The 26,520-nt window shown below is 40.4% G+C and overlaps 1 protein-coding gene across 1 annotated transcript in view; it reads right to left on the bottom strand.

Moving 5' to 3' along the window:
• Positions 1 to 2,174: 2,174 nt before the first annotated feature.
• CPE (carboxypeptidase E) overlaps positions 2,175 to 26,520 on the bottom strand; it is a gene marked incomplete at both ends in the record, with an annotated part of 103,968 nt that continues 79,622 nt past the window's right edge. Inside the window, 8 exons of the mRNA XM_080710732.1 lie at positions 2,175 to 2,273; positions 4,224 to 4,342; positions 7,114 to 7,213; positions 12,617 to 12,756; positions 13,633 to 13,811; positions 15,721 to 15,842; positions 21,076 to 21,243; positions 24,236 to 24,432. Coding sequence (XP_080566858.1) covers positions 2,175 to 2,273; positions 4,224 to 4,342; positions 7,114 to 7,213; positions 12,617 to 12,756; positions 13,633 to 13,811; positions 15,721 to 15,842; positions 21,076 to 21,243; positions 24,236 to 24,432 — 1,124 coding nt within the window. The remainder of the gene's footprint in view (positions 2,274 to 4,223; positions 4,343 to 7,113; positions 7,214 to 12,616; positions 12,757 to 13,632; positions 13,812 to 15,720; positions 15,843 to 21,075; positions 21,244 to 24,235; positions 24,433 to 26,520) is intronic.

Here is a 26,520-nt window from a genome sequence, read left to right as displayed (position 1 = left end):
AAACCCAGGAGAGCAATAGGGGAGGAGGAGAATCAATGAAGGAAGCACTTCCACTGACGTTATATACATATTTGGAATCACCAATGCCAATATCAATATCATGTATGGAGGAAAGAGAGGGAGAAGGAAGAGAGCCGGGGGAAGGTCACCACGCGCTGTGAGCATGCATGTCACCACCACTCTGAACTGCTTTATGATGTGGGGCTGCAACACACACACGAACAAAAGTGTATTTAAAAAATAAGAAGAATGGGTCCAAGAACGTGATCCCAGACTACGTAGAGGTGAGCTACTCCTTGATTCTCGCCTGCCCGGTACAGATACCTAAGGAAGAAGTGTACTGCTGTTTTATTTATGCTGTTATATATCTGGGGGTCTATTATTCTAACAGTTGGTGCTTGAACCTGGGGCACTGATGAGTCATACCATCACCAGTGGCAGCAAGACACACACACACACATACACACTTTTTATTTTATCTGGGTCACTCTCTGTTGCTCTTACCCATTCATATTTAGTTCTGGCCTTAGTATATTACAAGGCTCTGACTCCCCTCATCCAGTCTAATTGAAGTTGCCCCTGTCATTCTTTTGCTTCACTCCCAATCATTTTCTTTCATTCATTCACTGTAGTGCATAATCACATACTAATAGGTACATATATTTATTTAAAGTCTGTGTTCATGACAGACCCATAAGATCTGTAGAATCAGAACCTTCCATCCTCCACAATAATATACATAAAGCCTGCACATTACTTGACACATACTGCTTTTACATTTTAAAAAGTAGAAGATACGGACTTAAGTCAAACTACTACAGTGATACATGCATTTCCATGTTCATAGCTGCACAATTTACAATAGCCAGATTATAGAGCCAGCCCAGGTGTCCATCAACAGAGGAGTGGGTTATAGACCTGTGGTGGACACACACCACGGAATCTGACTCCGCCACAAAGAAGAACATTATGTCATTTGCACAGAAATGGATGAATTAGAGAATCTTAAGCCAAGTGGGATTTGCCGGTCTCAGAAAGTCAAGAGTGGTATGTTTATTTTCGTATGTGGAAACTAGAGGGAAATTGGGAAATAAAAAGAAACTTCAGATAAAGGAGGAGAGATTCCGGTAGAAGAGTGGAAGCGGATTAAGGGAGGAAGGGGGACGGAGGGAGGCCTGGTGAGGCAAACAGTTCAAGTAATGTTACAGACGTATACAAAGCTGTCCTTACCAAGCTCAGTAACATGTCCAGGGAGGGGGGAAGAAACACACCAAGTGCTGTGTGCACATATGTTTCCATCACTGGGAACCTCATTATGACATACACTTACAATGTACCAATAAAAGCATATTTTTTTAAAAACAGAAGATAAATGAGATGCCACTCTCAAAGGAATCTTTTTGTTTTTTCATCATGAGATCACAACTTTAAGCCAAAATCCATAGAAAATTAAAATGTACACCATAGATATGTTTTTTTTATTATTCTTTATTCATTCAGAATGCAATTCTGGGCCCATCTACAATCAAGAGAACTCCCTAAACTCTGAAGTAGTGTTAACAGGCTGAATAATATAACACTATTGTCCCTGTAAGTACAAGCGAGAAGTCAATTTTCATTCTGTTCATAAAACCTCTTGGTAAACATATACATTTTCTTCCCATCAAAAAATGCATTAACAGGATCATGCTTACACAGCTAGTCAGCACAAGAGACAAAGGACAATTTCTACTGAGCTATTTCTTTGTACCGGAGTGCTCATGACTCCAACTGTATCTGTTGACTTTTACAATGGCATCCATTATGTGACATTGCCCCCAATTATATGAAAAGAACTTCACTAGTTTTTAAAAGCTAGAATTACCCAAAATGTTCTGTATTGCAAAGAACACCTGGAGTATTGCATTGAAGCCTAAAATGGCAAGATCATAATGTTTTTTTTTTTATAGTCCTTCGTGTAGTCTATGTAGGGAAATGAATGCTATACCAGGGAATGAAATAGACTTGCTTATATTTTTGCCTAAGAGTCTATTTTAAGTAATATTGATTAATATTTAAGTGAGTAAAAATAAATCAATGTCCAATATTAACTGCACAAAATCTAAAATAAAATGGCCACATTACATCATACTACATTATATAGATAGATTAAAAGCAGCTAATTAGAAGCCTATTTAAAAATTTAGAGTTTCTGACATCATTTTCCACCACTCCATCAACTCTTCTTTCTCCTCTTCTTTTCTCTCAGAAAATGATTCCAGCTCGAAATCAACCTAAAGGAGAAAATCAAGACCGTATTGTTATCAAACTGTGTATGTTTTGGAGGGGTTTCTGGGGGTGGTTAGTTTGTTTGGTTTGGTTTGGTTTGGTTTGGTTTGGTTTGGTTTGGTACGGTTTGGTTTGGTTTGGTTTGGTTTGGTTTGGTACGGTACGGTACTGGGGATTGAACCTAAGCATTCTACCCCCAAGCTACATCCTCAGACCTTTTTTCATTCTTGTTTTGAAACAAGATCTCGCTAGGTTGCTAAGAGCTTCAGTAAGTTGCTAAAACTGGTTTCTTTTAGTGTGTGTGGCACTGGGGGTGGAACCTGGGAATTTTCTACCTCCGGGCTATACTCTCAGACCTGTATTTATAATTTATTTGGAAACAGGGTCTCACTAAGTTGCTGAGAGCATCACTAAGTAACCAAGGCTAGCTTTGAACCTGTGCCATCCTCCTGTCTCAGCCTCCTAAGCGCAGGTATTACGAGCGTGCACCACCACGCCTGGCTTGAAAATGGTTTCAAACCTGCAATCCTCCTGGCTCAGTCTGCCAAGTACTGGGATTATAGTTGTGCACCACCACAACCAGCTCTCTCTATATTTTCTAAAACTGAAATTTAAACCAGGCATGGTGGCGCATGCCTGTAAACCCAGTACTTAGAAGGCTGAGACTGGAAGAACTTAGGTTAGAAGACAGCTTCGGCAAGTCTTGAGACTCTCATCAACCTAGAGAGACTCTGTTTCAAAATTAAAATAAAACAGAGATAAGGGTGTGGCTCAGAGGTAGAATGCCCCTGGCTTCAATCCCCAGTACCAAAGAATAAATGAATAAATAAATATTAAAATTAAAAAAATAAGAACAGCTTTTAGAGCTTTTAGAAGATGCTCAATCCAACCACTGAAATTAAAGTAGATCCTTTAAAAATCTCTTGTGATAAATTATACTTTTGGGAGGATAAAAAGCCATTATGTCTGAATTGTGCTTTAATCTAATAGCTTTAATGTCAGATATTGTTAAAAAAAAATCCATCACTCCTGCATATTCCCCTCATAAAAATATGTAGCTTAGAGTTAATTTTCGGCAAGCTCCTTCTGTCGGGGTGAATTATTCTTAATAGGAGGAGGAATGTAAGATGCAGTTCAGCGTGTGGGTGTCACGATCCACAAAGCTCTGTTTTCCAAAATCGTGACTTGTTAAAGAAATCCCCGGGGCACACACATATCCATGCCACTGTCCCCTTGCTGGGAATCTTCATCAGGCCCACGGGGAGTCCACACACCCCCGTATAAAGGGCTGCTCCACCTGTGCAGCCTCCAACCCAGTCCTCCTCGGGCCCCCACTGCAAGGTCCCTGATGTGGCCACTTGAACCCTTGGTCATTTTGGAATGTGATGTACTCACTACACCTATGCAACGTAAGGCAAAAGAGCTGAGCCTTTTACAACATGTTCTTGAACTGCTTTGTCTGGGTTTCATTGGCCCAAATTTCCTTCCTGATTTTAATACATAGATAGCCTGCAATGGTTTGGAAATAGAATTCACTTCCCCCTCCCCAGTTCTCAAAGAAACGAGGTCACAATGCTGAGCTGTAATCTCAGTAGTGGACAAATGCACTGTAATAGATTTATCTTGGCGATGGCCTAGGTTGCTAGGGTGTGGTGGGAAAAGATGGCTTCACGGGCTGCAGCCTTGGGGATTCTATATGGGTTCTCCTTCCCTGGCTGGTTCTCTCTGGCTTCCAGCCTCCATGATGTGAAAATGAAGCCTTATACCCCCCCCCACTTATCTTGGTTAGGCCCCAGTTTTCTCATTTGCTAAGTGGTGATAATAATGAAATCTACCTCATGGGGCTCTTATGAAGATTAAATATAAGTCATTTAAATATACTTGGTGATGGTAAGTGCCGAATTTTATTGGCATTATTATTATTCTAGTGCTTAACCATTATGATGATTACTTACCCCAACAGCCGGGCTATACGGAACTGCCACTTTCTTTGTTATTGCCAGATAGCCGGGAGCTGAGGCTGTAAGTTTGTAGTTTCCAGGTACCAGCAACCTCCAATAATCACCATCCTTTGCTGTAGGAAAACAGAACGGCAAACAAAACGCATAATTTTGCAATATAAAGAAAAGCCACTGTGGTTCGGTTCAACTTCTTCAAGTCCTTCAAGTCCTGCAAGTCCTTCTTCAAGTTCTTCAAGCCCTTGATACAATTCTAGCAAAAGAGCTTATAAAGTTCTCTCTACAGGCCTCATTTCTTAGAGTTACTTTGCAGATATTAATGTTAAATTTATCAACTTTCTAAGATCACAGACCTGTCAGGTGTCACACAGTTAAAAAGATACATGAAGTCCCAAACACTGGGGTCAGTCACCTAGGCATCATGTGTTAGTTCTTGTCAGGTGAGGATCTGATGGTCTAAGAATCTAGATCAATGATTTACAAGGTGTGTCCCAAAAGTAGCCTCATTAGAATCCTCCAAACACTTGTTAGAAAATTTAGATTTCTAAAAAGATTCAGAGTATATCAGTCTGGAGTGCCACCTGAGAATGGCATTTTCAACAAGTTCTCCAGAGAAACTCATAAGCAAAACTAGGATTTAAACTCTAACTCCTCTAGGCTCCTTCTGAAACTATGCTGGGTCCCGTGGCCCACTGTTATACCATGCTCATGCCTACACGTTTGCCTCATTTGATTTTTTCCCTTGGCCATATACACCTAGCAAACCACCAGCCCTGGATAATTCCCAGCTCCATGATTATGTGGCTACAGGGACCTATAGAAACACACACTCATGGTGATCTGTCTCCAATTCCCAAACATCAGCCTTGTGTAGGTAGGTCATGGTAACTTTCTTCTACACCTCCCTGGTCCACTCAGTCTCCCTTTTTCCTAGATCATTGCTTCTCAAGCTTCAGTGCATATCAGTCATCTAGGAAACCTTTGTAAAATGCAAAGTCTGGTTCACTAGCTCTTGGGTAAAACCGAAGACCCTGTTCATCCAGCCTCCAGGATGATGCTGAAGCCGCTAGGAGAGACCACAGTTTGAGTAGCATGGTCCTAGTGAACAATTAACACTTTCTTTTTTTTCCCCTAATGCTTCTAACATATCCTCATCATTCCCTCAGTTGATGCATTACATCTTATTTTACTGTGAAAAAAGATACAATCAGAAAAAAATGAGCCCCATCCCCATGTCTTCCAACCTACCTATAGACCACACATCTCTATTCAGCTAATGCCACTTTTGTATTTTGTGCTTTATAACAAAGTTTCTGAAAAGATTTGTCAATATTCTCTATGACTGGCTTCCTCTTCTCTACTGGACCCACACCAGTGGGGCCCCCACCACTCACTCCACAAAGTCAGATTTTGTCAAGACTTTCCATACTGCTAAATCCCGTGATTCATTCCCAAGAGTCGTCTTATTTGACACTTTTTATCACTCCCTCCCTCTTAACACACTTCTAGGGCTTCCAGGACAACACGCTTCATTTTCTTCCCACATTAGAACTCCATTTCTAGTTCCTTCTTTTTTATGCTATCCTCAAAGAACTGAAATGTTCTAGATCCTGCGCCTGAGAAATCGTTCCTCTCTACCTAGTTATTCCCCGTGTTAGATTTCTCTCAACATCCCATGTCATTGAACGCAGAGAAAATCTATTTGCCTGGCACTCTATGGTTAACAGAGGGAACAGTTTTCCCATGGCCAGAGGGTACCATTGTCCAGGTCTAACACTCCCTGAGGGTTAAGGAGAGCAGTACCTTGGTACAGATTCTGGGGTGCTGCTTGAGAAACTTCTGGCACATATTGGAATGTTAATAAATATGTGTCAAACAAATGAATAAATGAACTTTTAGAGGACTACTGTTAAAAGAAATCCAAGCTACAAACTGAGTCTGGAAAGAAGTAATGATACAGAATGCTTTAAAAAAAAAAAAGTTAAAGCTGGTACTTGGGAGGCTGAAACAGGAGGAACATGAACTTGCAGCCAGCCTCAGCTACTTAATGAGGCCCTCTGCAACTTAGTGAGACCTTGTTTCAAAATAAAGAATAAAAAATAGGGCTGGGGGTAGAGCTCAGAGGTAGAATGCCCCTGGGTTCCATCCCCAGTACTGAAAAAAGAAGAGGTAAAAGATTAACTAATTTAAGGTCCAGAAATAGTATTAAAATTTTATGGCTAAAAAATAAAATTGTTGTTGTTATTGTTTAAAAGATCCCAGTAAGAGACAGTTAAACTAAAATAAGCTAGACAGATGTTTAATGGGAGTCGGTAGATTTGCCAGGAAAATACACCATACTTTTCAAACTGAGAAAATGAAATGGGGTTTTAAACCTAGAAATTTCTGACATCACAATCTTATCCTGCTTCACCTTAAATAACTCAGGATTTATTACAAGGATTAAATGACGAGATGTATGAGAATTGTTAGACACACAAGATGCTGGAAGTTCCCTCATTTTCTTCTTTCTCACTCTTTCACCAGTCCACCCATCCTCAGCTCTTAACTGCCCCTTAACATAGACTAGCAGGTCACTCATGGTTTAACTCCACCTAGGCCGTTTCCTTCACCTGGGCAACTTCCAAGCCCGGGCAGTGGATGGCACCACCTCGCAGCTGTGCAGTGAGACAGCTGAGGACAGGGTGCCACCTCCTGCAGCCCGATGTCCACGCCGTGCCGCCCTCCTGAGCTTCATTCCAGCTGACCCACACCACAGACAAAACTGGATCAAAGCTGGGGCAGAGACCATGTAGAGACATGAGGCATTTGCTTAGAATAGTATAAGAATTCTAATTATGCTATTAAGTACTGCCAGAGCCTCCAGATCGTGGCAAAGAACACCCACCAGATGTAATATCATGATCTATGCCTTCCACGGAGATGGTCGCGTTGGCAATTGGGTTACCTTGAAGGTCTCGGACAAATCCTTTAACTCCTCTGTGTATCTGTGGGGAAAGAAAAAAAAAACAAAAACAAAAACAGAAAATAAGAAAAAAACCAGAAAATTCCTATTAGAAATGGCCCAAGCTATATTTTGTATAAAACATCTTTTTATTTCCTAGCAAAATACTGTAGATTCCCATTATTTATTTAAGAGCCAAAACATGCTCAATTGAATTTTTGTACATGATTCACTTGGCTTTTTCTCAGACAAATGAGAAGTAACCTCCTGAAATTTAACATCTTGTTCTGAATCAAAGAAAGACTTTGAAGTACATTCCAAATAACAAAAAAGTCTGTCACATCTGTGAAATTTTAGTCTTAATGTATTTCAGTACATCTCTCTCTCTTTCTCTCTCTTTTTTTTTTCTTCTTCTTTTTTCAGTATTAGGGATGGAACCCAGGGGCATTGTGCTTCCGAGCTACACTCCCAGCCCTATTTTTTTAGTCTTTTTATTTTTGAAACAGAGTCTCACTGAGTTGCTGAGGGCCTTGCTAAGTAGCTGAGGCTATCCATAAACCACGATCCTCCAGCTTCAGCCTCCCGAATGCTGGGATTACAAGCGTCCACCACCACGCCTGGCTCCATCCCTCTCTTTTAAATTTGGTCACTTATATGTGCCTTTTAAAATCACTATTAGTTAACAAGGACATTATAGCCCATTAATATTGGCTCAATCAGGATAATATATATGTGTGTGTGTGCATGTGTGCATATATATAGAGAGAGAGACAGAGACAGAGACAGAGAGACAGAGAGAGAGCCTGCTTTGCATTAAACACATTAAAATATTATTTTGACTGAAAATAAATGGCATAAAATATTCATGTTTATAGAAGCACAATTCACAATAGCCAAATTATGAAACCAACCCAGGTGTCCATCAACAGAGGAATGGATTACAAATTTATGGGATATCCACAGGATGGAATTCTACTAGGCAATAAAAAAGAACAAAATGATGTCATTTGCAGGAAAATGAATGAACCTGGAATGTTATGTTAATGAAATGAGCCAGTCAAGGAAGTGAAGGGGCCGGGCGCGGTGGCGCACGCTTGTAATCCCCGCGCTTGGGAGGCGGAGACAAGAGGATCGCGCAGGTTCGAAGCCAGCCTCGCTGGTTTAAGAGACCCTGTTTCCAAATAAAAAGTATAAAAATAGGTCTGGGAGTGTAGCCCAAAGGTAGAAGGGTTTCCAGGAACACCAGTACCACCAAAAAAAAAAAAGGAAGTGAAGGATCATATGTTCTCTTGCATATGAGGAAGCTAGGAAGTACACTAATCAAGATACACTAGGAACTTTCAATAAGGGAGAAGAAACCCCAGTGGAGCAACAGAGGGGCTCTAGAGGAGGACGGGGAATGGAAGGAGAATTAATGAAGGAAGCATTTCCATTGACATTGTATACATATGTGAAATTACCAATGCCAATCTCAGTATCATGGGGAGGGATCACCAAGTGCTACGTGTATGTCTGTTCCTACCACTCTGAAATTTACTAAGATGTGATATTACAATGTACCATTAAAAGTATATTTACTTTTGAACTCAATAAATGAACATTAAATATCTATTTAGAAATACAATGGAAAGGTTGCTATATTCCCCCGAATCAAGTTACAGTCACCAATTAACTGTGATGCAAACTACTGGGACAACCTTTCTGCTGTATTTTAAAAGATATTCATTTAAGTCCATATGTATTTGAAGTTACAGAGAGTTGCTCCAAGTCTTTAAGACAGTACACTTTCCTGGATATCAAATGCAATTAATTAAGCTTGATTACTTAACACAGTATGCCCCCAACCTCCCAAATACTAGGGTTGCGCTTCACCACTCTGGTCCTAAAAACAAAATTTCTTTTGCTACTGATGATATTTGAATGTTTTCTTATTGAAGGTAGGCTAAGCCTCACATATCCCCTTCTTATCAAATAATAAACTTGGCAATGGTACAATATTTTATCAAAGAGGTTCCACTCATTATCATTGGCAGTAATTTTAGCATTGCTCTGTTTTTAAAAATCTCTAAAACCCTATAATGTTTTCTCTAAAGGCAATTTACAAATGACAAAAAGCTATACATGTTGTCAGAAATAAGTAGTGATCATTTTAATAGCAACTGGCATAGTAAGAAGAGAGTAAATACATTTTAAAAAATCACTTAGGACTAGTGAGTCTCTAACTTTTTTCCAAGACTTATAAACTAGCCAGACAAAATTGAAAGACTGAAATTTATTCACTGAAAAAACATAAAATATGAAGTTACTTTTCTGAACCAAATGACGAGAGAATCATTTCTAAAATTGTGAAGAGGGTGGAGGATACTTAGAGATGGCATAGGACAGAAAACAAACAAAAAAAATAATTGAAATTTTAAATTTTGTGACTGGATCTGGAGGTTTCTTTGTTTTGTTTTGTTTTGTTTGCTGAGGACTGTTCAACAAAATTCAGAATGATCCCAGCTTATAAAAGAGGAGTTATTTACCCACAAGTACTTGATTCATCTTGAGGAACTATGACCCCCAATGTTGTCAATGCTATAAACCTTCAGAAAAATCAGAGTTTTTAACTTATTCACTGTTGAAAAATATAAAACATATAATTCATCTATATTAGGCACTAATATGCCAGCTAATATTCATGACTTTTTTCTGCCTCTGCAGCCCAGAATTTAACACTACAATATGTAGTTTAATAAATAGTTAAAAAAGTAAATGTCTAGTTCTGATATATCGATTATAAGCAACTTTCTTCTAATATGTCAACTTTTATTATTCCTTAAATTTTATTCTTTTTTGTTATTTTCTGATATGATAACTCTTCTATTTGAAAAATCCCACCTTAGTAATAAATCCCTAAAGAAATGTTATGAGCTATCATCACTAAACAGAAATTCAGACTGAAAACATTCTCACTTTATGGCTTTTGCAGAAGGAAATCACAGAGCCAGGTGGTGGTGCATATCTGTACTTAGGAGGCTGAGAAAGGAGGATCACAAGCTAAAGGCCAGCCTCAGCAACTTGTCAAGAGCCTCAGCAACTTAGAGAGACCCAGTTTTAAAACAAAAATAAAAAGGGCTGGGTGTATAGCTCAGTGGCATAATGCTACTAGGTTCAATTTCTAGTGTCAAAGAAAAAAAAAGAAAAAAATCACAGAATTTTAAAATTTTCACTCATGACTGGAAGAAGCCATTTTACCACATGTGTTTCTACTATACTAATCTCTCCCCAAACTTCAGGATATTTCAATTTCAACCAAGATTAAAAGATATCCAAATTTTTTTGTGTGTGTGTGGTTGCTTAGGTCTACATATAATAGTAGCCCTTAAACTTTTGTACTTACATGTCACCCAGAGAGTTTGCTAAAAATATAGATTTCTGGGTCCTGCCCTGCAAAGAGTATGATTCATTGGCAGGATGAAAAACTCCTTATTTTTGGATTTTTGAGGGTTTTTTTTTTTTTGGGGGGGGGGTTGGCTTGGTCCTGGGGATTAAAGCCAGAGACATTCTACCTCTAAACTATGCCCCAGGCCTATATTATTTTTTAGTTAGGTAGTTAGTTAGTTTTTGTGGTGTTGTGGATTAAACCCAGAGGCATTCTACCTCAGTCCAATTTTATTTCTTATTTCTAAACAGGGTCTCACAAGGTTAATGAGAGTCTCACCCCTTGCTGAGGCTGTCTTTGAACCTGCGATCCTCCCATCTCAGCCTCCCAGGTACAGGGATTACAGGCCTGTGCCACCACACTCGGCTCATTTTTTATTTTGAAGCAAGCTCTCACAAAGTTGCCGTGAGCTGATGAGACTGACCATGAACCTGTGATGCCCCTGCCCCATCCTCGCAGGTGCTGGGATTACAGGTGTCACCGCCACGCCCAAACGGGAAACTCATTTTTAACAAGAAGCTTAGATGATGCTGGTGCAGGTGCTCGTGAACCATCCACTGAGGATTTTGAGAAGTAGCGTGTTCCAAGGCTATTGAATGGGAAGCTCTTGACGGCAGACGACTTACCCTAATTAGCTTTCCAATCCTAGTTCTGCAAACATTCCTTTAAAATTCAGCAAGAGAAAGCCGGGCGTGGTGGCGCACGTTTGCAATCCCCGCGCTTGGGAGGCTGAGGCAGGAGGATCGCGCAGGTTCGAAGCCAGCCTCAGCTACTTAGTGAGGCTCTCAGCAACTCAGTGAGACCCTGTTTCCAAATAAAGTATAAAAACAGGTCTGGGAGTGTAGCCCGGAGGTAGTAAGCCTCTGGGTTCCACCCCCAGTACCACAAAAAAAACACAACAAAAAAAAACCCTCTAGTAAAATTCAGCAAGAGATTTCCTCTCAACCAAATACAGAATTAGGTCTCCTAATTGAAAGGACAAAGTTTGACCACACCAGAGACTACCTTGTAGCCAAGAGATTTATTGGAGGGGCCGGTGTGAAAGGAAGAGAGATACAGATAGACAGAGGGGGAGAAAGAAGAATCTGGGAAGAGAGAGAGGATGTGCTGGGATCAGGGTTATATAGGGGTTTGGAGTTACAGATTGGGGGCTAATAGGTAGGAGAAATGCCCTTTAAACTAATTGGCTAGAGTCCCATGGAAGGGGGTCGTGCAGCCAGGTAATTGGCTCAGGGTTAGCGAGGAATATCCCTTTCACTGATTGGCCAAGGGCACCAGGAGAGGGCAGGTCTCCCAGATAAGTGATCAGAGGGGGATGGTAGCTTAACTGGTCAGACTGGGGGGGTGGAGGGGTTCTGAAATAAGAACCTAATTCATCTAACACTAATCACCTGTTTTCCATGAGTTGTAAACTGGTCCATGCTTGAGCTCAGGTGTTCACCACCATCGTCAAGCAAACAATTGCAACACAGAACTTCAGTCTTCCTGGTCTTTCATCAGCCTCTAGTTCCCTAACCTGGAGATTTCTAGCACCCAAGCTGCACGAGCTCTCGTTACAGATATCACTCACTTCTGCACAGCCTGAGCCTCCACACCGATGACGCAGAGTCTTGTTTGCATGTCTATATTATTCTAGGCAAGGTGCCACATTTATCTCTCTCTTGTCCTGGTCTCGTCTGGAATGTTCCATAAGGTGATGAGGCTGGAAGAGGGTCTTAGGACTGATTGTCCTTGCTTAGAATAATATATATACATGCAGACAAGATTCTGCCCCCCTTCTCCACAAGGTCCCACCATAGTTGATTTCAGTGTAGAGTCTGGGACCACAAAATCTCATCAAAGGAATACCTGAGTCACTACTGACACCTGCTTCCTAGGGAGGGCATCTTCATTCAGATGCAGATGGATCCACTGCAGGACAGGACTCCCCTGAGAAGACTATGATACAGCAGGTATTTCATTTTGGCAGCTCCCTCCCCTGAAATTCCTAAATCTTCCCTTTGATGCTGAACACTGATTTACCTGCCCCAGGTAGCTAATGAGGGAGTTTTTATTATCCTCCCAGTAGCTCTTCAGAGTCTCTTCAGGTGGAAACTTTTCACAGCTCAGCTCCACCGTTATCTCAAAACAGTTGCTGCTCAGGTAATTGAAGTCTTGCATCCCTGCCAAAGCACCAAATGGAAAGTCAATATATACAGACAGAGACTGAAACTCTACACAGGCCACTCTGGTGAATCGAGAGCTACGTGGAAGATGCACCAGCCTGGGCATCTGTGGAAGCCCAGGGAACACCACAGGAAGTCACCCTTTATAGGGGTCAGAAAACATCCTTGAGAGTCTATTGCCTTAAAAGCCCAAGCTCTCCTCTTGTAGAGGGGATGGGTTTGGCAAGAAGCTGGCCACTCTGAGTAGGCGAAGTATTTCATTTTGAGAGACTGTGAAATTTCCCCCAAAATTTTATAGAGACCCCATCAGAACGGCTTCATAAGTAATCATGAAGCTAACACATTGTTGTTGTAGGGTACAAAGCGGTGTCATCCACATTCCACGTTGCTGGAATAGGCTTACAAAAAAACAAGGCCAACGACTCAATCTCTACTGACCTAGTAAAGAAATGCGCATCCCCCAAGCCACCTCTTCTATGGGGAAAGAACTTGAAGCGTCCAAACCTAACACACCCATCTTCCCTTAGGTCCAACCAGTATCACAGTGCCTTCCTGCAGGGTCGGGAGTTCTGATAATATACTATATATTATTCGGTAACCACTGAGTATCTACTGTGTATTGTACACAAATGTTAACAACATTTGTGTATCTCTTCACTTTACATCTCAGTTTTTAAAAATCCACAAGAACAAAATTAGACATTACAAATGCATAAAATTAATATTTTAGGGGTAAATTATAGGTTCAGTCTACTGCTTGATAACTGAGGGGACAGAAGATCCTCCTCTCAGTGTAAATTGGTCTCTAAAGCTACGTGATCCTTTTAAAGGAGCCAATATATCGCTTAATTGGAGAGCAAAAGGGCGACTCACCGCCAGGCACGCTGTACCAAGCCCCACCATTGGTCGTTCCATCTATGAAGCTACTGTCATCGTCATTCTTGCGACAGGGAGGCCGGTGGGGGTCAGACATGGATGGGTTGAAGGAGGAGTAAGCCCGGGCCACGCTTTGGAAAGTGGCGTCATCTGGGCAGGAGCTGTACTCGTGAGCGCTACCTGGAGAAGAGACCCAAGGATTGCAAGAGCCGCAGCGCGCCAAGGGCCTGCGAGGGCTTGGGTGTGGCGCGCTTGCCCAGGTGCTTTTCAGCGGCATCTCCACGGGGAAGGCGTGGATGCGGAAGTACTAAACAATTACACTTTATTCTTTAGGTTATATCGCTTCCAATCCCCCACACTCAAATAATAGAAATTGGATACAGAATGCACATCTAACTTAGGAGTTCAGGGCTTCTCAAAGAAAGGTGATAAGATCACGCTAGAATAGACCTGGGAAGATAGCAAGCTTTCCATTGTTAAAATGTTTTAATTTAGCTGGCTGTGGTGGTGCCCACCTGTAATTCCGGGACATGGGAGGCTGAGACAAGAGGATCACTGGTTAAGTCCAGCCTCGGCAATTTAACAAGACTCTCAGCAACCTAGCAAGATCCTGTTTCAAAATAAAAAAAAATAAATTAAAAAAGAGGCCTGGAGCCGGGCGTGGTGGCGCACGCTTGTAATCCCCGCGCTTGGGAGGCGGAGACAGGAGGATCGCGCTGGTTCGAAGCCAGCCGTGCTGGCTTACAAGACCCTGTTTCAAAATTAAAAAAAAAAAAAAAATAGGTCTGGGAGTGTAGCCCGGAGGTAGATGGGCTTCCAGGAACCCCAGTACCACCAAAAAAAAAAAAAAAAAAAAAAAAAAAAAGAGGCCTGGAGATGTAGCTCAAAGGTAGAATGCCTCTTTGGGTTCAAACCCCAGTACTAAAAAAAAAAAATAATAATAATAATAATAATAATAATAACAACAACAACAACAACTTAGATGGGTATGGTGTCACATGCCTGTAATCACACTGTTTGGGAGGCTGATACAGGAGGAATGCAGGTTCAAGGACAACCTTGGCAATTTAGTGAGACTCAGCAATCTAGAGAGACCCTATTTCAAAACGAAAAAAATTTTTTTTAATGGCTAGGGGCACAGCTCAGAGGTAGGAGCCCTCTGGGTTCAACCCCCAGTACCACACAAAAAAAATTTAATTATAAAAATGAAGTACCTGTACCTACTAAGAACCATTGAGAGTGGGTATAATGCACATAGTATTGAGCATCTGATTTTATTGTTTTCAATTTTTCTATATATATTATGTAATCAAATAGCGTATGTTTTGATGCCCTGAATTCTTACTCATGTATTATAAAATATGCCTGGCCTACAAATTTTCCAGCTATCAACAAATCACAAAATCTCTAAATGTATTTAACAATGCTGTTTAATCAGACTTTCTTCAAATCTCAAAGTTTCCAATATCTAAAATTCTCTTATAAAGGGCTTACTCTTCAAAGGTTTCTAAAAATAGATCCAAAGTAGGAAAATTTCTGGAGCAACAACACTTAAGCTGAAACTATCAGATGAGAGCTTGCTTTGCTTGAAGCTTTAACTAAAATTAGTTGGAGAAAACCAAAGCACTCCTTCTCCTCCCTGACACCATCAGAAGTGGATTCAAGGGCAAAAATGTGAGAGCGCCCCAGTGCTGTGTAAAGATGCACAGGGGCCCTGGTCAAGCATGAGAGGCCAGCTCTATCGTGTACACAAACCTATATATAACTTCCGTAATCGTTCCATTTTGCCAGGGTCCAGGACTGACCCAAGTTCATGACTCCCGTTTTCTCCCTTCTCTTATCTAAGTGTTCTATGATGGCCGTGTTTTTCTTCACCTAAATTCGAAAAAAGCTAAAGTCATTTCATGCCCAATAGATAGGCGAATGCTGCGTGGACCAGTTACGGGTGTTTGCTAAACGTGTGTATTTCTACAGGCAAAATCACGTAATGTCCGGTTCCTTAAAAGAATATTATAGAAAAGGTTCTATAAACCTTTGTAAAGTAATTATAAGCTTTAAACTACTTAGAGGAACAGGAAAAAATACCCACCACTCCGGGTCTCATCATAGGGATAATTGGCCACAAGGTCTCCTCCGTGAAGATTGGCGGAAAGCACAAACGGAATATCCATGATCCAGTGGATGACAGCCTTGGTCTCGGGAGCAAGCTGTATTAAAGGCCAGAAGTTAAAAAGATTGTAAGTTTGATCCCATTGGTTGGTCACGTAAGAGAAAAGACAAGTAAAAAAGAAAAGAAAAACCGGAAGTTCAAATATAAAGCTATTCATATTTGAACCGTTTGATGGTTGTTTTCATAGGGGAGAAAGAGCTCCTATAAGAGATGTAGTCTTCATGTTTACTTTTCTCTGAAATACAGTAAAAAATATTGCAATCGCATTTAAGTTTCCTTGACAGTTCTACTTTTGTGGCATGCCACTTTTTCTTTTTTTCTTTTCTTTTTTTTTTTTATAGCTTGAAAACCGGCATGTAAATCATTTAGAAATTCTGAGATATTGTCAGGCCTGCAGTGGTGCCACATCTTCATGACTAATAGTTAAGGGGAAGACAAGAAAACAATTCAACCACAGAACAAGATCCATCCTCTACGGCCATTCAAACGTGGTTAAGTTTTATTTCCAGTTTCAGTCTTTGCTTGCTATCTTTCTAGTTTCCTTCAACTACTTCAAACGTTGTTCTTAGAAAAGAATATTAGAAATATTGGTTGACTATAGGATGGTTTTCTTAAGTTTTAAAACAAAGGCAAAAGTTTCAGGAATTCACATTGTCTTTTGAATGATTCACAGTCATATCTTGGAAGCAAGACAAAAAAAGGGGAAAATATTTATACCAAAGAATTAATCTGGAGCCAAAAACTTGACACTTTTATGTGATGGGTTTTTAACAGCAACAAGGAAGACTCTTAAACTGTAAGTGCCTCTTTGATAAAAGGAAAAGCTTTTACAGTAGATGTGATCCATACTGTTTCCTGGGGCAGAAAAAAATCTAACAATATTAGTCAATTTGATGGTTATAAGATTTTATATTTATATATTTCTGTTCTGTTTATGAATAGCTTTCACATGTACTGTTTTACTGAACTTCATGACACCCCTACTTTATAGGGAGAAATCTGAGAGTCAGATGTGTTAAACAACATGTCCAAGTTCATATCGCTAAGGATTCAAAATCCAGGCTATGAGTCCATGAACCCCACATTATTTTTAGGATATCAGCTTTACCATACTAAAACTGTCCTGCTTTTAATGTAGGCTACTCATAATTGTGGGAAAGTGTTCTGCCAACAGGTACCACAATACAGTTACAAACAAGAAGGTATAATGATCTAAACAGAGTAAAGTGATCACAGTTTAAAAACTTTATATTTTATATAAAGAACTGGAATAGAGGAGTTTGGAGGTTCAGCCCTCTTTCTTGTACAGCCCTTATTCCCTTTGTTTATTCAAGTCGAGTGATTGTTGTTGACCGATATTTCCATGAATTCAGAAGAAGCAGAAATCACTGTGGTACAGAGAATCATTGAGAACTTCAGGAAGGAAGTAGAATTTGGTATGTCTCAGGAAGGGGGGGAAAAAGATGGCGTTTGAATAGGGAGAAGGGAGAAAAGAGAAAAACTAAAGAAAGAGGAAAGGTACATCTGAGTATCTACAGCTGGCGAGGCCTGCATCCCTACCTGCATCCCTACAGCTGTTTGACAAGGTCCCAGTGAGAGGAGAATTTCTGCAAGTCATGAGGACAATGACTACATTCACACTGACCCTGTTTTGTATTCTGTGTTCAAATTGGATTATTAATTAAGCCTAATAATCTGGGTGGTCTCAATGAGACGTGCTACTCTTTGCATATGAAGATGTTACAGGAAAAGGGTACTAAGACGCCTGGGAAATACTCAGAAATTCACAAAATCCCAAATAGTAAGAATCTGACTAGAAGAAATTGAAACAATTATAGTTGTCTACAGATGTTGAGTCTTTTGAGGAAAAGCCTGACATATTTTTATTCTGGTTGCCTAGCCACAAAAATTAATTTATTTAATATTAACCTAAATAACAATGTAATTCTGCATAGTTGCAGAGCATGTTCACACCCAAGGCTTAACCAAAGCCTACAAAATTAATTGGGTCAGGGGGCCAGAGCTAATCAATACATAATAGGAATAATATAGGATGGAGAATGGATAGTAAGGTTAAGGAAAAATGGGTTTTAGCATGAAAATAGACTTATGGAAAGGTTGGGTAGGCAGGGACCTCTTTGGTGCCTGCTCACTAAAGCACAAAAGAATTTTCTTAGTTAATAATTTAATAGATATTACAGAAAAAAAGGTGTAGACTACACATTCTATGTTAGAAAAAATAGAATAGGTATTAGTGTGGATTTGGTGGTTAAGTTAGAATAAGTTAATAAAATATTTAGTGGTTAAAATAGCGGATAATATTAGCAGTTAATTTTAGAAGTAGAGATAGTAAGTTTAATGTTTAAGTTTAGTATTTGTCATGGGGAGTGGCCAGGCAGGGCCCCCCTGTGGTGCTTTTTAACCAAGGATCAAAATAACTCATTGAGGAGATAATTAAACACATTTTAGGAAAGAAATAAAATGTATATGCTGTATTTTAAAATGTAAAATATAAAAGTAAAATGCCTGTGCCCTTTAAATATCTTTTATAATCTTTGTGTCCTTTTTTATTTATCTATTTATTTTTGTGTGGGCCTAGGGATGGAACTCAGGGGCATTCGATCTCCGAGCTACAGCCCCTGCCCTATTTCTTATTCTTTATTTTGAAACTGGGTCTCACTGATTTGCAGAGAGCCTCACTAAGTAGCTGAGGCTGTCTGCGAACCACGATCCTCAGGTCTCAGCCTCCCAAATGCTGGGATTATAAGTGTGTGCCGCCACACCCAGCTTCTTTGTGTCCTTTCTAATGGAAAACCCTTTTTGTTTTCTGTACTTTTGGTTAAGCCTTGGGTGTGAACATGCTCTGCAACTATGCAGAATTATATTGTTATTTAGGTTAATATTAAATAAAATTAATTTTTGTGGCTAGGCAACCAGAATAAATTGTATGACGTTAATTTGGATGGTTTGGGGTGTTTTTCCAACCATGATATATGAGCTCATCAGAGCAGGTGTGTGCTGAGAAATTTGTGTGAAAATATGTTTTGCCAAATGTTGTCTGTACCCAGGTCTACTGAGGACATGTTTTGCCAAAAGTTGTTAATACCAAATATTTCCCTGTAAAAGCGTATAAAAATAAAGCATTGACTCTGAATGGCAAAGTCATGCCTCCATGAAAATTACCAGGTGGTGCCTGAACAGGGACTCAAAGGTAAGACCCCCACATATCAGTGAGGATTGGCCAGAGCTGATCTTCTGCATATGGGAAATAAGCAGACCATTCCCCAGGGTGCAGGGTGGCATGTCTGGGAGCTCAGGAGGCAAAGCTCTACAACTCCCTGTATTCCTATAGTTATTGTTTACCTGAAAGTAAAGTGTACATGATATTCTGCCATGCATTTATAGGTTGCTATGCACATAAACATAATTTTGGAGGATATGTCACCAAAATGCGAATGGTAGTCAATGAAGACTATAGAGCAATGGGTTGTTTCCCTTCTTGTTTGTATCTGCTTTGTCCTTTTGTTTGTAACAAAATATTAATTTTTAATAAAAATGCCTAAAGAGTCTGGTTTTGAAACAAGTTCAAATATAAAAAAAAAAGTCCTGAATACACAGTTATTATTAGGAAGCTCTTAGGTCAGGCATCTGCCACTGCTAATATTCATGTTACTTGTATGTTCAAAAACAAGTCATAAAATTCCACAATTTTATAAATTGAAGTGAGTTTCTCTTTGACTCTGATGAGAATCTTTTGGGCTGAATAAACTCTGAGCCCCCCTGGGTACTGTAATTACATATTTAAGTGATCCACTCTGGAACCTCCCTAAGAACAAGCCCCTGGTGGCCTCTAAAGCCATTTGTGACCAATATTTAAAGCTCTCATTTCAAGACTGCAAGGAGAGCTCCAATGTTATGGTCTATAATTAGATGGCTTTGGCTCTTGAAATATAGCCAAGCCGTATTTATTGCATTTTCTTCACAACTCTAGCCATTAAAGAAAGACAAGTGCCACTATCCTAAATTATTGGATTATTTTACACCAGGCTGTCTTCAAGCAACCCAGGGCAAAGCTCAGGTGCTGACCCCAGAGAGCAATGGAGGAGACCAGACTGGCAAGCTCAGAGGCAGGTGAGAAATAACTGAGTAGGAAGAAATCTTAAGAGGACAAGGCTGCACCCCCAGGGTTACGGACTGAGCTCAGCCTCAAGCGACTATCTTGGGGTCATCATGGTACCTGGAGGGCCTGCTGTGGATGGGCTTCCACCACCCTGCCCTGCAGCGCACAGCCCAGGACGCCTTCTAGACCTGAGGACCTGAGGGAGGACTGAGGGATTGCGCTGAAGATGAAGACGCTGCAGCACGGAAGCTAAATGACCACTCTGGAGGAAACCGAGATGATTAAAGGGAGCTGGAAAGGACAGACGCTGAACAAGAGCGGGAGACACGGAGCCTGAACTGAAGGCAGGAAATGGGTTCACAGAGGAAAGGAAAATAGAAGAGGAGTCGGGGAGGTCAACGCACAGGGATGTGGGAACTAACTGCTGATGAGCAGTGATAAAGGTGGAAACGTGGAAGACTTTGATGGTTAGGATAAATGATAGTGGTGCTAAGGGGAAATGCTGTGTCTGCACAGGCTGAGCTGGAGGTCCCAGGTGTCATCTGGTAAAGAGACCCATGGAACAGGTGAGACAAAAACTGAGTTCCTGAAACGTCTGGAATTCAGGATATGAATCTGAAAGACCTTTGCGTGACAGCCAACATGGAAGTGGTAGGCAAGGACGGAAAGCTTAAGGAGGAAAGATAAAGGTATCAGATGAGACCCGGAGGAAGGCCAAGGCAGAAGAAGCAGATAAAGTGGCCAGCAATTGGAAAGGCCGCAGAAGGGGCAGGGGACAGGGGAGTTATGCCAAGCAAGAGGGGAGGAAGTTCTGGAAAAGAAGACGAGATTCAACAGTGCAAAATATCAGAGGGCCTCCTGAGAGGGCCATGGCGACTTCCTGAGACCCACAACTGGGTTCCTCCCTCCTGTTCCCACCCCCAACACCTACTCCCCACCCAATACCCAATCCTAGGGAGCAAGGCTAATTTCTAGACCCCAGGCCCTCTGGCCTTGGCTCTCACAGCCACAGAAAAGCCCCCCATACAGGCATCTGTTACTCTTACATCCTTCATCATGGTAAAGATATCCAAACGTTGTTGCTCAGACTACAGGACAACCCTCACTCCCTCCTCAACAAAACAAAACCAGAACCTCGACATTTCACTACCTTTGTGTTTTGATCCACAACCTTCTTTAGATTTTTTAACAGATGATTGTTTGGGCCACCTTGTTTCTCGTTAACATAAACGATCCTATCCAAGTCTGGAAAGTTCCGGTTCAGATCTATTCCCTGGGCATTGCTTCGGCCCACAAACCAGTCCTTCAGTTCACCAGGCTAAGGGGGAAAAATCAGAGAAAAGTTATCAATTAATTATTAATTATTATCACTATCTATTTAAGGTCTCCATTAACACTTTCAGAAATAATGTACTATGATTATTTACTTCAGCAAATATCCTGCCATCATGACATTTTCAGTACCTTACTGAAATAGGCATGAAGATATTGGGTTTAGAGTATTCGTTATGAGTGTATTTTGAAAATAATTTATATGAGTAATACTCTAAACATTAATGATATTGAAGAGATATTTATTTGGTTACAAAAATGTCAATACCTAGCAGGGCGTGGTGGCACACGCTTGTAATCCCAGCATTTGGGAGGCTGAGACCTGGAGGATCACGGTTCGCGGACAGCCTCAGCTACTTAGTGAGACCCTCTGCTACTCAGTGAGACCTGGTTTCAAAATAAAGAATAAAAAATAGGGCAGGGGGTGTAGCTCAGAGGTCGAATGCCTCTGGGTTCTACCCCCAGACCTGAAAAAAAAAAAACCAATACCTAGTCAAAGCACTCTATAATTAAATATATAATTATTAGATTAAAAAATATATAATTATTAGATTAAAGGAAATATTCATTGCCTCTATAAATGGAAGCAATCTGTTTTTAATATTTAAAAAATAAATACAATTAGAAGCTTAAAATGAATTTAACATGAGTTACTTATATATTAATAATATGTGACATATATTATTATATACTATATGCTAACATATAATATAATTTATGGTATTCCTATGGTATTCTGCCCTATTGAATCCTGTCTTCTTTTCCAGAACTTCCTCCCCTCTTGCTTGGCAAACTCCCCTGTCTCCTGCCTCTTCTGCGGCCTTTCCAATTGCTAGCTACTTTTTCTGCTTCTTCTGCCTTGGCCTTCCTCCGGGTCTCATCTGATACCGTTATCTTTCTTCCTTCAGTTTCCCTCCTTGCCTACAACTTCCAAGTTGGCTGTCACTCAAGGGTCTTCCAGGTCCATATCTCAAATTCATGACTATCCCCACTTAGAGTCTTCGTTAAGAAATGAGTTCTACTTTAAAGTCTAAAGGAAAACATTTTTAATGTTTTCATAATAAAGAAATAATAAGCTAGGCTTGGTGGCACACACTTGTAATCCCAGCATTTGGGAGGCTGAAACAGGAGGATCACAGTTCACGAACAGCCTCAGCTACTTAGTGAGGCTCTTTGCAACTCAGTGAGACCCTGTTTCAAAAGAAAGAATAAAAAATAGAGCTGGGGTATAGCTCAGAGATAGAATGCTTCTGGGTTCCACCCCCAGTACTCCAAAAAAAAAAAGAAAAGAAAAGAAATAATAAATATTTGAGGAGATAGATATGTTTACTCTGATTAAACATTATACAATGAATACATGTATCAAAGTATCATTCTGTACTCCAAAAATATATATAATTTTTATTTTATGTTAGTTAAAAATAAATTTAAATTAAAAATAATATTTAAAAATATGAGCTTTACAACATAAGTTCTAAGGCTTTACAATTGAGAAATTTCAATTCAATAAAAATTTCAATTCAACAGAAATTTCAAAATTTCTGTTCAATTCAACTCTTTTTTATTGGTAGTGGGGATTGAGCCCATCTACAAGATGGGCCCTATTTTATTTTTATTTTTATTTTAAAACACAGCCTCACTAAGTTGATGAGGGTCTTCTTATTTGCTGAGGCTGTCCTCAAACCTGTGATCTTCCTGTCTCAGCCTCCCAGGTACCAGGATTATAAGCGTGTCTGACCGTGCCCAGCTCAATTTAAACTCTTCATTAATGGTACAACCTGAAAAAAATAAAGAACTTCTAAGATATTCAGTTTTACTTAACAATGTGAGTTTTCTTGTTTAACTTTTAAATTATATCAAATCTATGATATAAACCAAATTAGCATTCTTTTTTACTTCATGCAAACTTAGATATCTTAGACTGTGAGGAGTAAAAAACTATATGACAGAAAATAGCAGGGTTTTTTTTTTTTTGCCCATTTACAATTTTGGTATAACCTTAAAATATTAAATAATTTAATTTTATATGCTACTAGAATTTTTGGCTCATAACTTTAGAAATCATGCCAATATTATCTTTATTTACAGATGTTATCTTTACAAAAATTCACTGTCTTAGTTTTGTATATCAAACTATAGAATTATTGGCTCTTTTTAACTGTAGATAAGTAAACTCTTTTATGTATTCTTTCAAAATAAGAACATAATTTCAATCTGTAGACAAAATCAAGTGTCCCCATCCCTCTCCTAACAACATAACAACACACCATATTATTTTTGCTTAAAAAGCAAGTAATTCCCAGCCTGTCAAAATGTATTTAAACTTATAAATAAAAATGTATGGTATAAAATTATAATAAAAATATAAAATATTTTTAATTTGAAGATAGCGTTGCTTTGCTGTTTATTTATTCACTTTTTATAACTATTAACTTTTTATTAACTATTAACTTTATTCATCATTCATAAAAACCGATTAAACATCAGTGAAACATTGAGCTGGCCTAGAGCCTTTCCTCCTTGGTTTCAGTAGAGGGCGCTAGACACCGACTCATGCAAATACAACCACAGCACCACTTTTCATGACAGTGGGTGTTTTTCATACTGGAAGATGTTTACAAAGAAATTCACCTAGCCACAAATGGGGACAAGTAAATGATGTTTAACCATACAAACACAACAGTATTACAATATTAGCTCGTTAACAAAATTTCTCGTTTGCAATCTCTGCTAAAGAAACCCTCTCATGCCTTACACCGTAGGCTTGTTTCTGAGCAGCAAGTTAAATAATGTATGGCTTACTTACACTCGCCACTGCACCTGCAAGCTTTGGGTGAGGCCGTATCCTGCAGCCTTTGTGCGAGGGCAGTGTGTGTGTGTGTGTGTGTGTGTGTGTGTGTGTGTGTGTGTGTATACGAATAGGTAAGCACCTATCCGCAGGTGCACAAGCGCGCAGAGCGCACGCGGGTCCTGCTCACCTGAGACGCTGCCTTCTCAAAGCCGTCGGGGTTCAGGGAAGGCATGATATGAATCCGGGTGTTGTGGATCAGGTTCACGATCGTCTCGTTCCCCTTCTGGTATTCGTTGCACAGGTACTGGGCCAAGAATATGAGCAGTTCCCGTCCAACTGCCTCGTTACCATGCATATTTCCAATGTATTTAAATTCTGGCTCACCTGAAAGATCAAAAATAGTAGCATGAAGACATTATGTAGACATTTCTATTCACCAAAAAGAAGGCAAATGACATGCTGTGGTTGGTGTGTATCTACTAATGCATTATGAATGGCCAACAATTTACTTTCCTCCCAGAATCAAACAGCAGAATATTCCAAAGACGCTTCTATCCACTTCTCTCTCACTCTCTCTCTCCATTTCTCTCTCTCCATTTCTCTCTCTCCATTTCTCTCTCTCCATCTCTCTCTCTCTCTCTCTCTCTCTCTCTCTCTCTCTCTCTCTCTCTCTCTCTCTCTCTCTCTGGCCCATCTGTCATGAACTGAATTGTGTCCACTCGAAATACACATGTAGAAAGCCCAACACGCGGTTAACTATATTTAAATAAGAGGACTGAAGCCAGGCATGGTGGCACACACTTGTAATCCCAGCATTTGGGAGGCTGAGACAGGAAGATTGCGGTTCTCCAACAGCCTCGGCTACTTAATGAGGCCCTTTGCAACTCAGTGTGACACTGTTTCAGTGGTGGCACACGCTTGTAATCCCCATGCTTGGGAGGCAGAGACAGGAGGATCGCGCAGGTTCGAAGCCAGCCGCGCTCGCTTAAGAGACCCTGTTTCCACAAATAAAAAAGCATAAAATAGGTCTTGGAGTGTATCCTGGAGGTAGAAGAGCTTCCAGAAACCCCAGTACCACCAAAAATAAATAAATAAATAAATAAAAATAAAAAATAGGGTTGGGGTTGTAGCTTGGAGGTAGAATGCCTCTGAGTTCCACTCCCAGTATGAAATAAATAAGTGAATAAATAAATAATGATAAATAAGGTAATTAAGGTTACATGAGGTCATAAAGGGAGACCCTAGTTCAATAGGACTGCTAAAAGAAAAGACACCAGAGATCTGCCTCTCTCTTCTCCCCTCTGAGGGAAGGCCAGGCAAGGACACGGCTAGAAGGTAGCTACATGGAAACCAGGAAGATCTGCCATACCAGAAACCAGCCCTGCTTGTCCCTCGACCTGGGAGCTCCAGGCTCCAGACCTGAGAACAACAACACACGCCTGTGTTGTCGAAGCCACCCAGGGTGTGGTCCTCTGTGATGCTGGTCCGGCCAGGCTAACAGCCCACCCCACCGCAGTGAGTGAGAAGAACGCTCTGTGTGCCTCTTACGGGCTAAACATTGGGCTCTGCATCCTTTCTTATTTAATCCTCACCAAACATCTAAAAGTATTATTATCCATCTCTGTTTTACAGATGGCCAAACTGAAGCTTAAACTGCCCCAGACCAGTCCCACAACCATGAAACTGGGATTCAGACCCTTGTCTTCCTCCTCTGAGTCTATGCCCTCCATCCCTAACCATAAGGAGTAAAAGAAACCAGACTGTCTAGGTTTAAGCCGTGGCCCCAATTCTTCCTGGTTTCCCTTGAGTAAATACTTCACCAGTCTGTGACTCTGTTTTCCAGTTTAAAAGTAGAGGTAACAATAGGTTCTGTCCCATAAGAAGGACTCTCCTGAGGAACTCTAGATGAAAAGGGAAATCCTGTAGAGGAGCAAATAAGACAACCTAATTGAGGGGATGGGAGCGGGGAAGAAGGAAACTCTAAAACACACAGTGTACTTAAACATATCGAAGTCAACCACTAAGCCAAGCATGGGAAGGAGGGACGGGGAGGGAAGCGGGTGGGGATTGGGTAGGGGCTGACTGGGCGATGTGTGCATGTGTGTCTACACAAGACTTTTACCCCCATTATGATGTATGAATACAATGTACCAATTAAAAAATAAAAATAAAAACACAAATGTTTAAACTATAAAAAAAAAGAGTTGAGGGAAATAATGAATGAATGTGGATGCTTAGAACAGTCCCTGGCAAATAAGAACTTGCATTATCTTATCATCGTGAGGTGTTTTACCATCTACAGCCTAATACTCTCTTTACAACGGTCCCTAAAAGGAGGAGGACAGGCATTTTTATGGTCACGATGGTACAAATGCAGCCCGAAGAATGAGAGTCGTGCTTGGAAAGGCTTGGAATTCAAACAGAAACCACGCATCGAGACTTCCCACTGCTCTCTGGGAGGCGCCAGACGCG

Source organism: Muscardinus avellanarius (genome assembly GCF_963383645.1).
Source record: "Muscardinus avellanarius genome assembly, chromosome: 14".
NCBI lineage: Eukaryota > Metazoa > Chordata > Mammalia > Rodentia > Gliridae > Muscardinus > Muscardinus avellanarius.
This window is presented reverse-complemented; position numbering and strand designations above follow the sequence as displayed.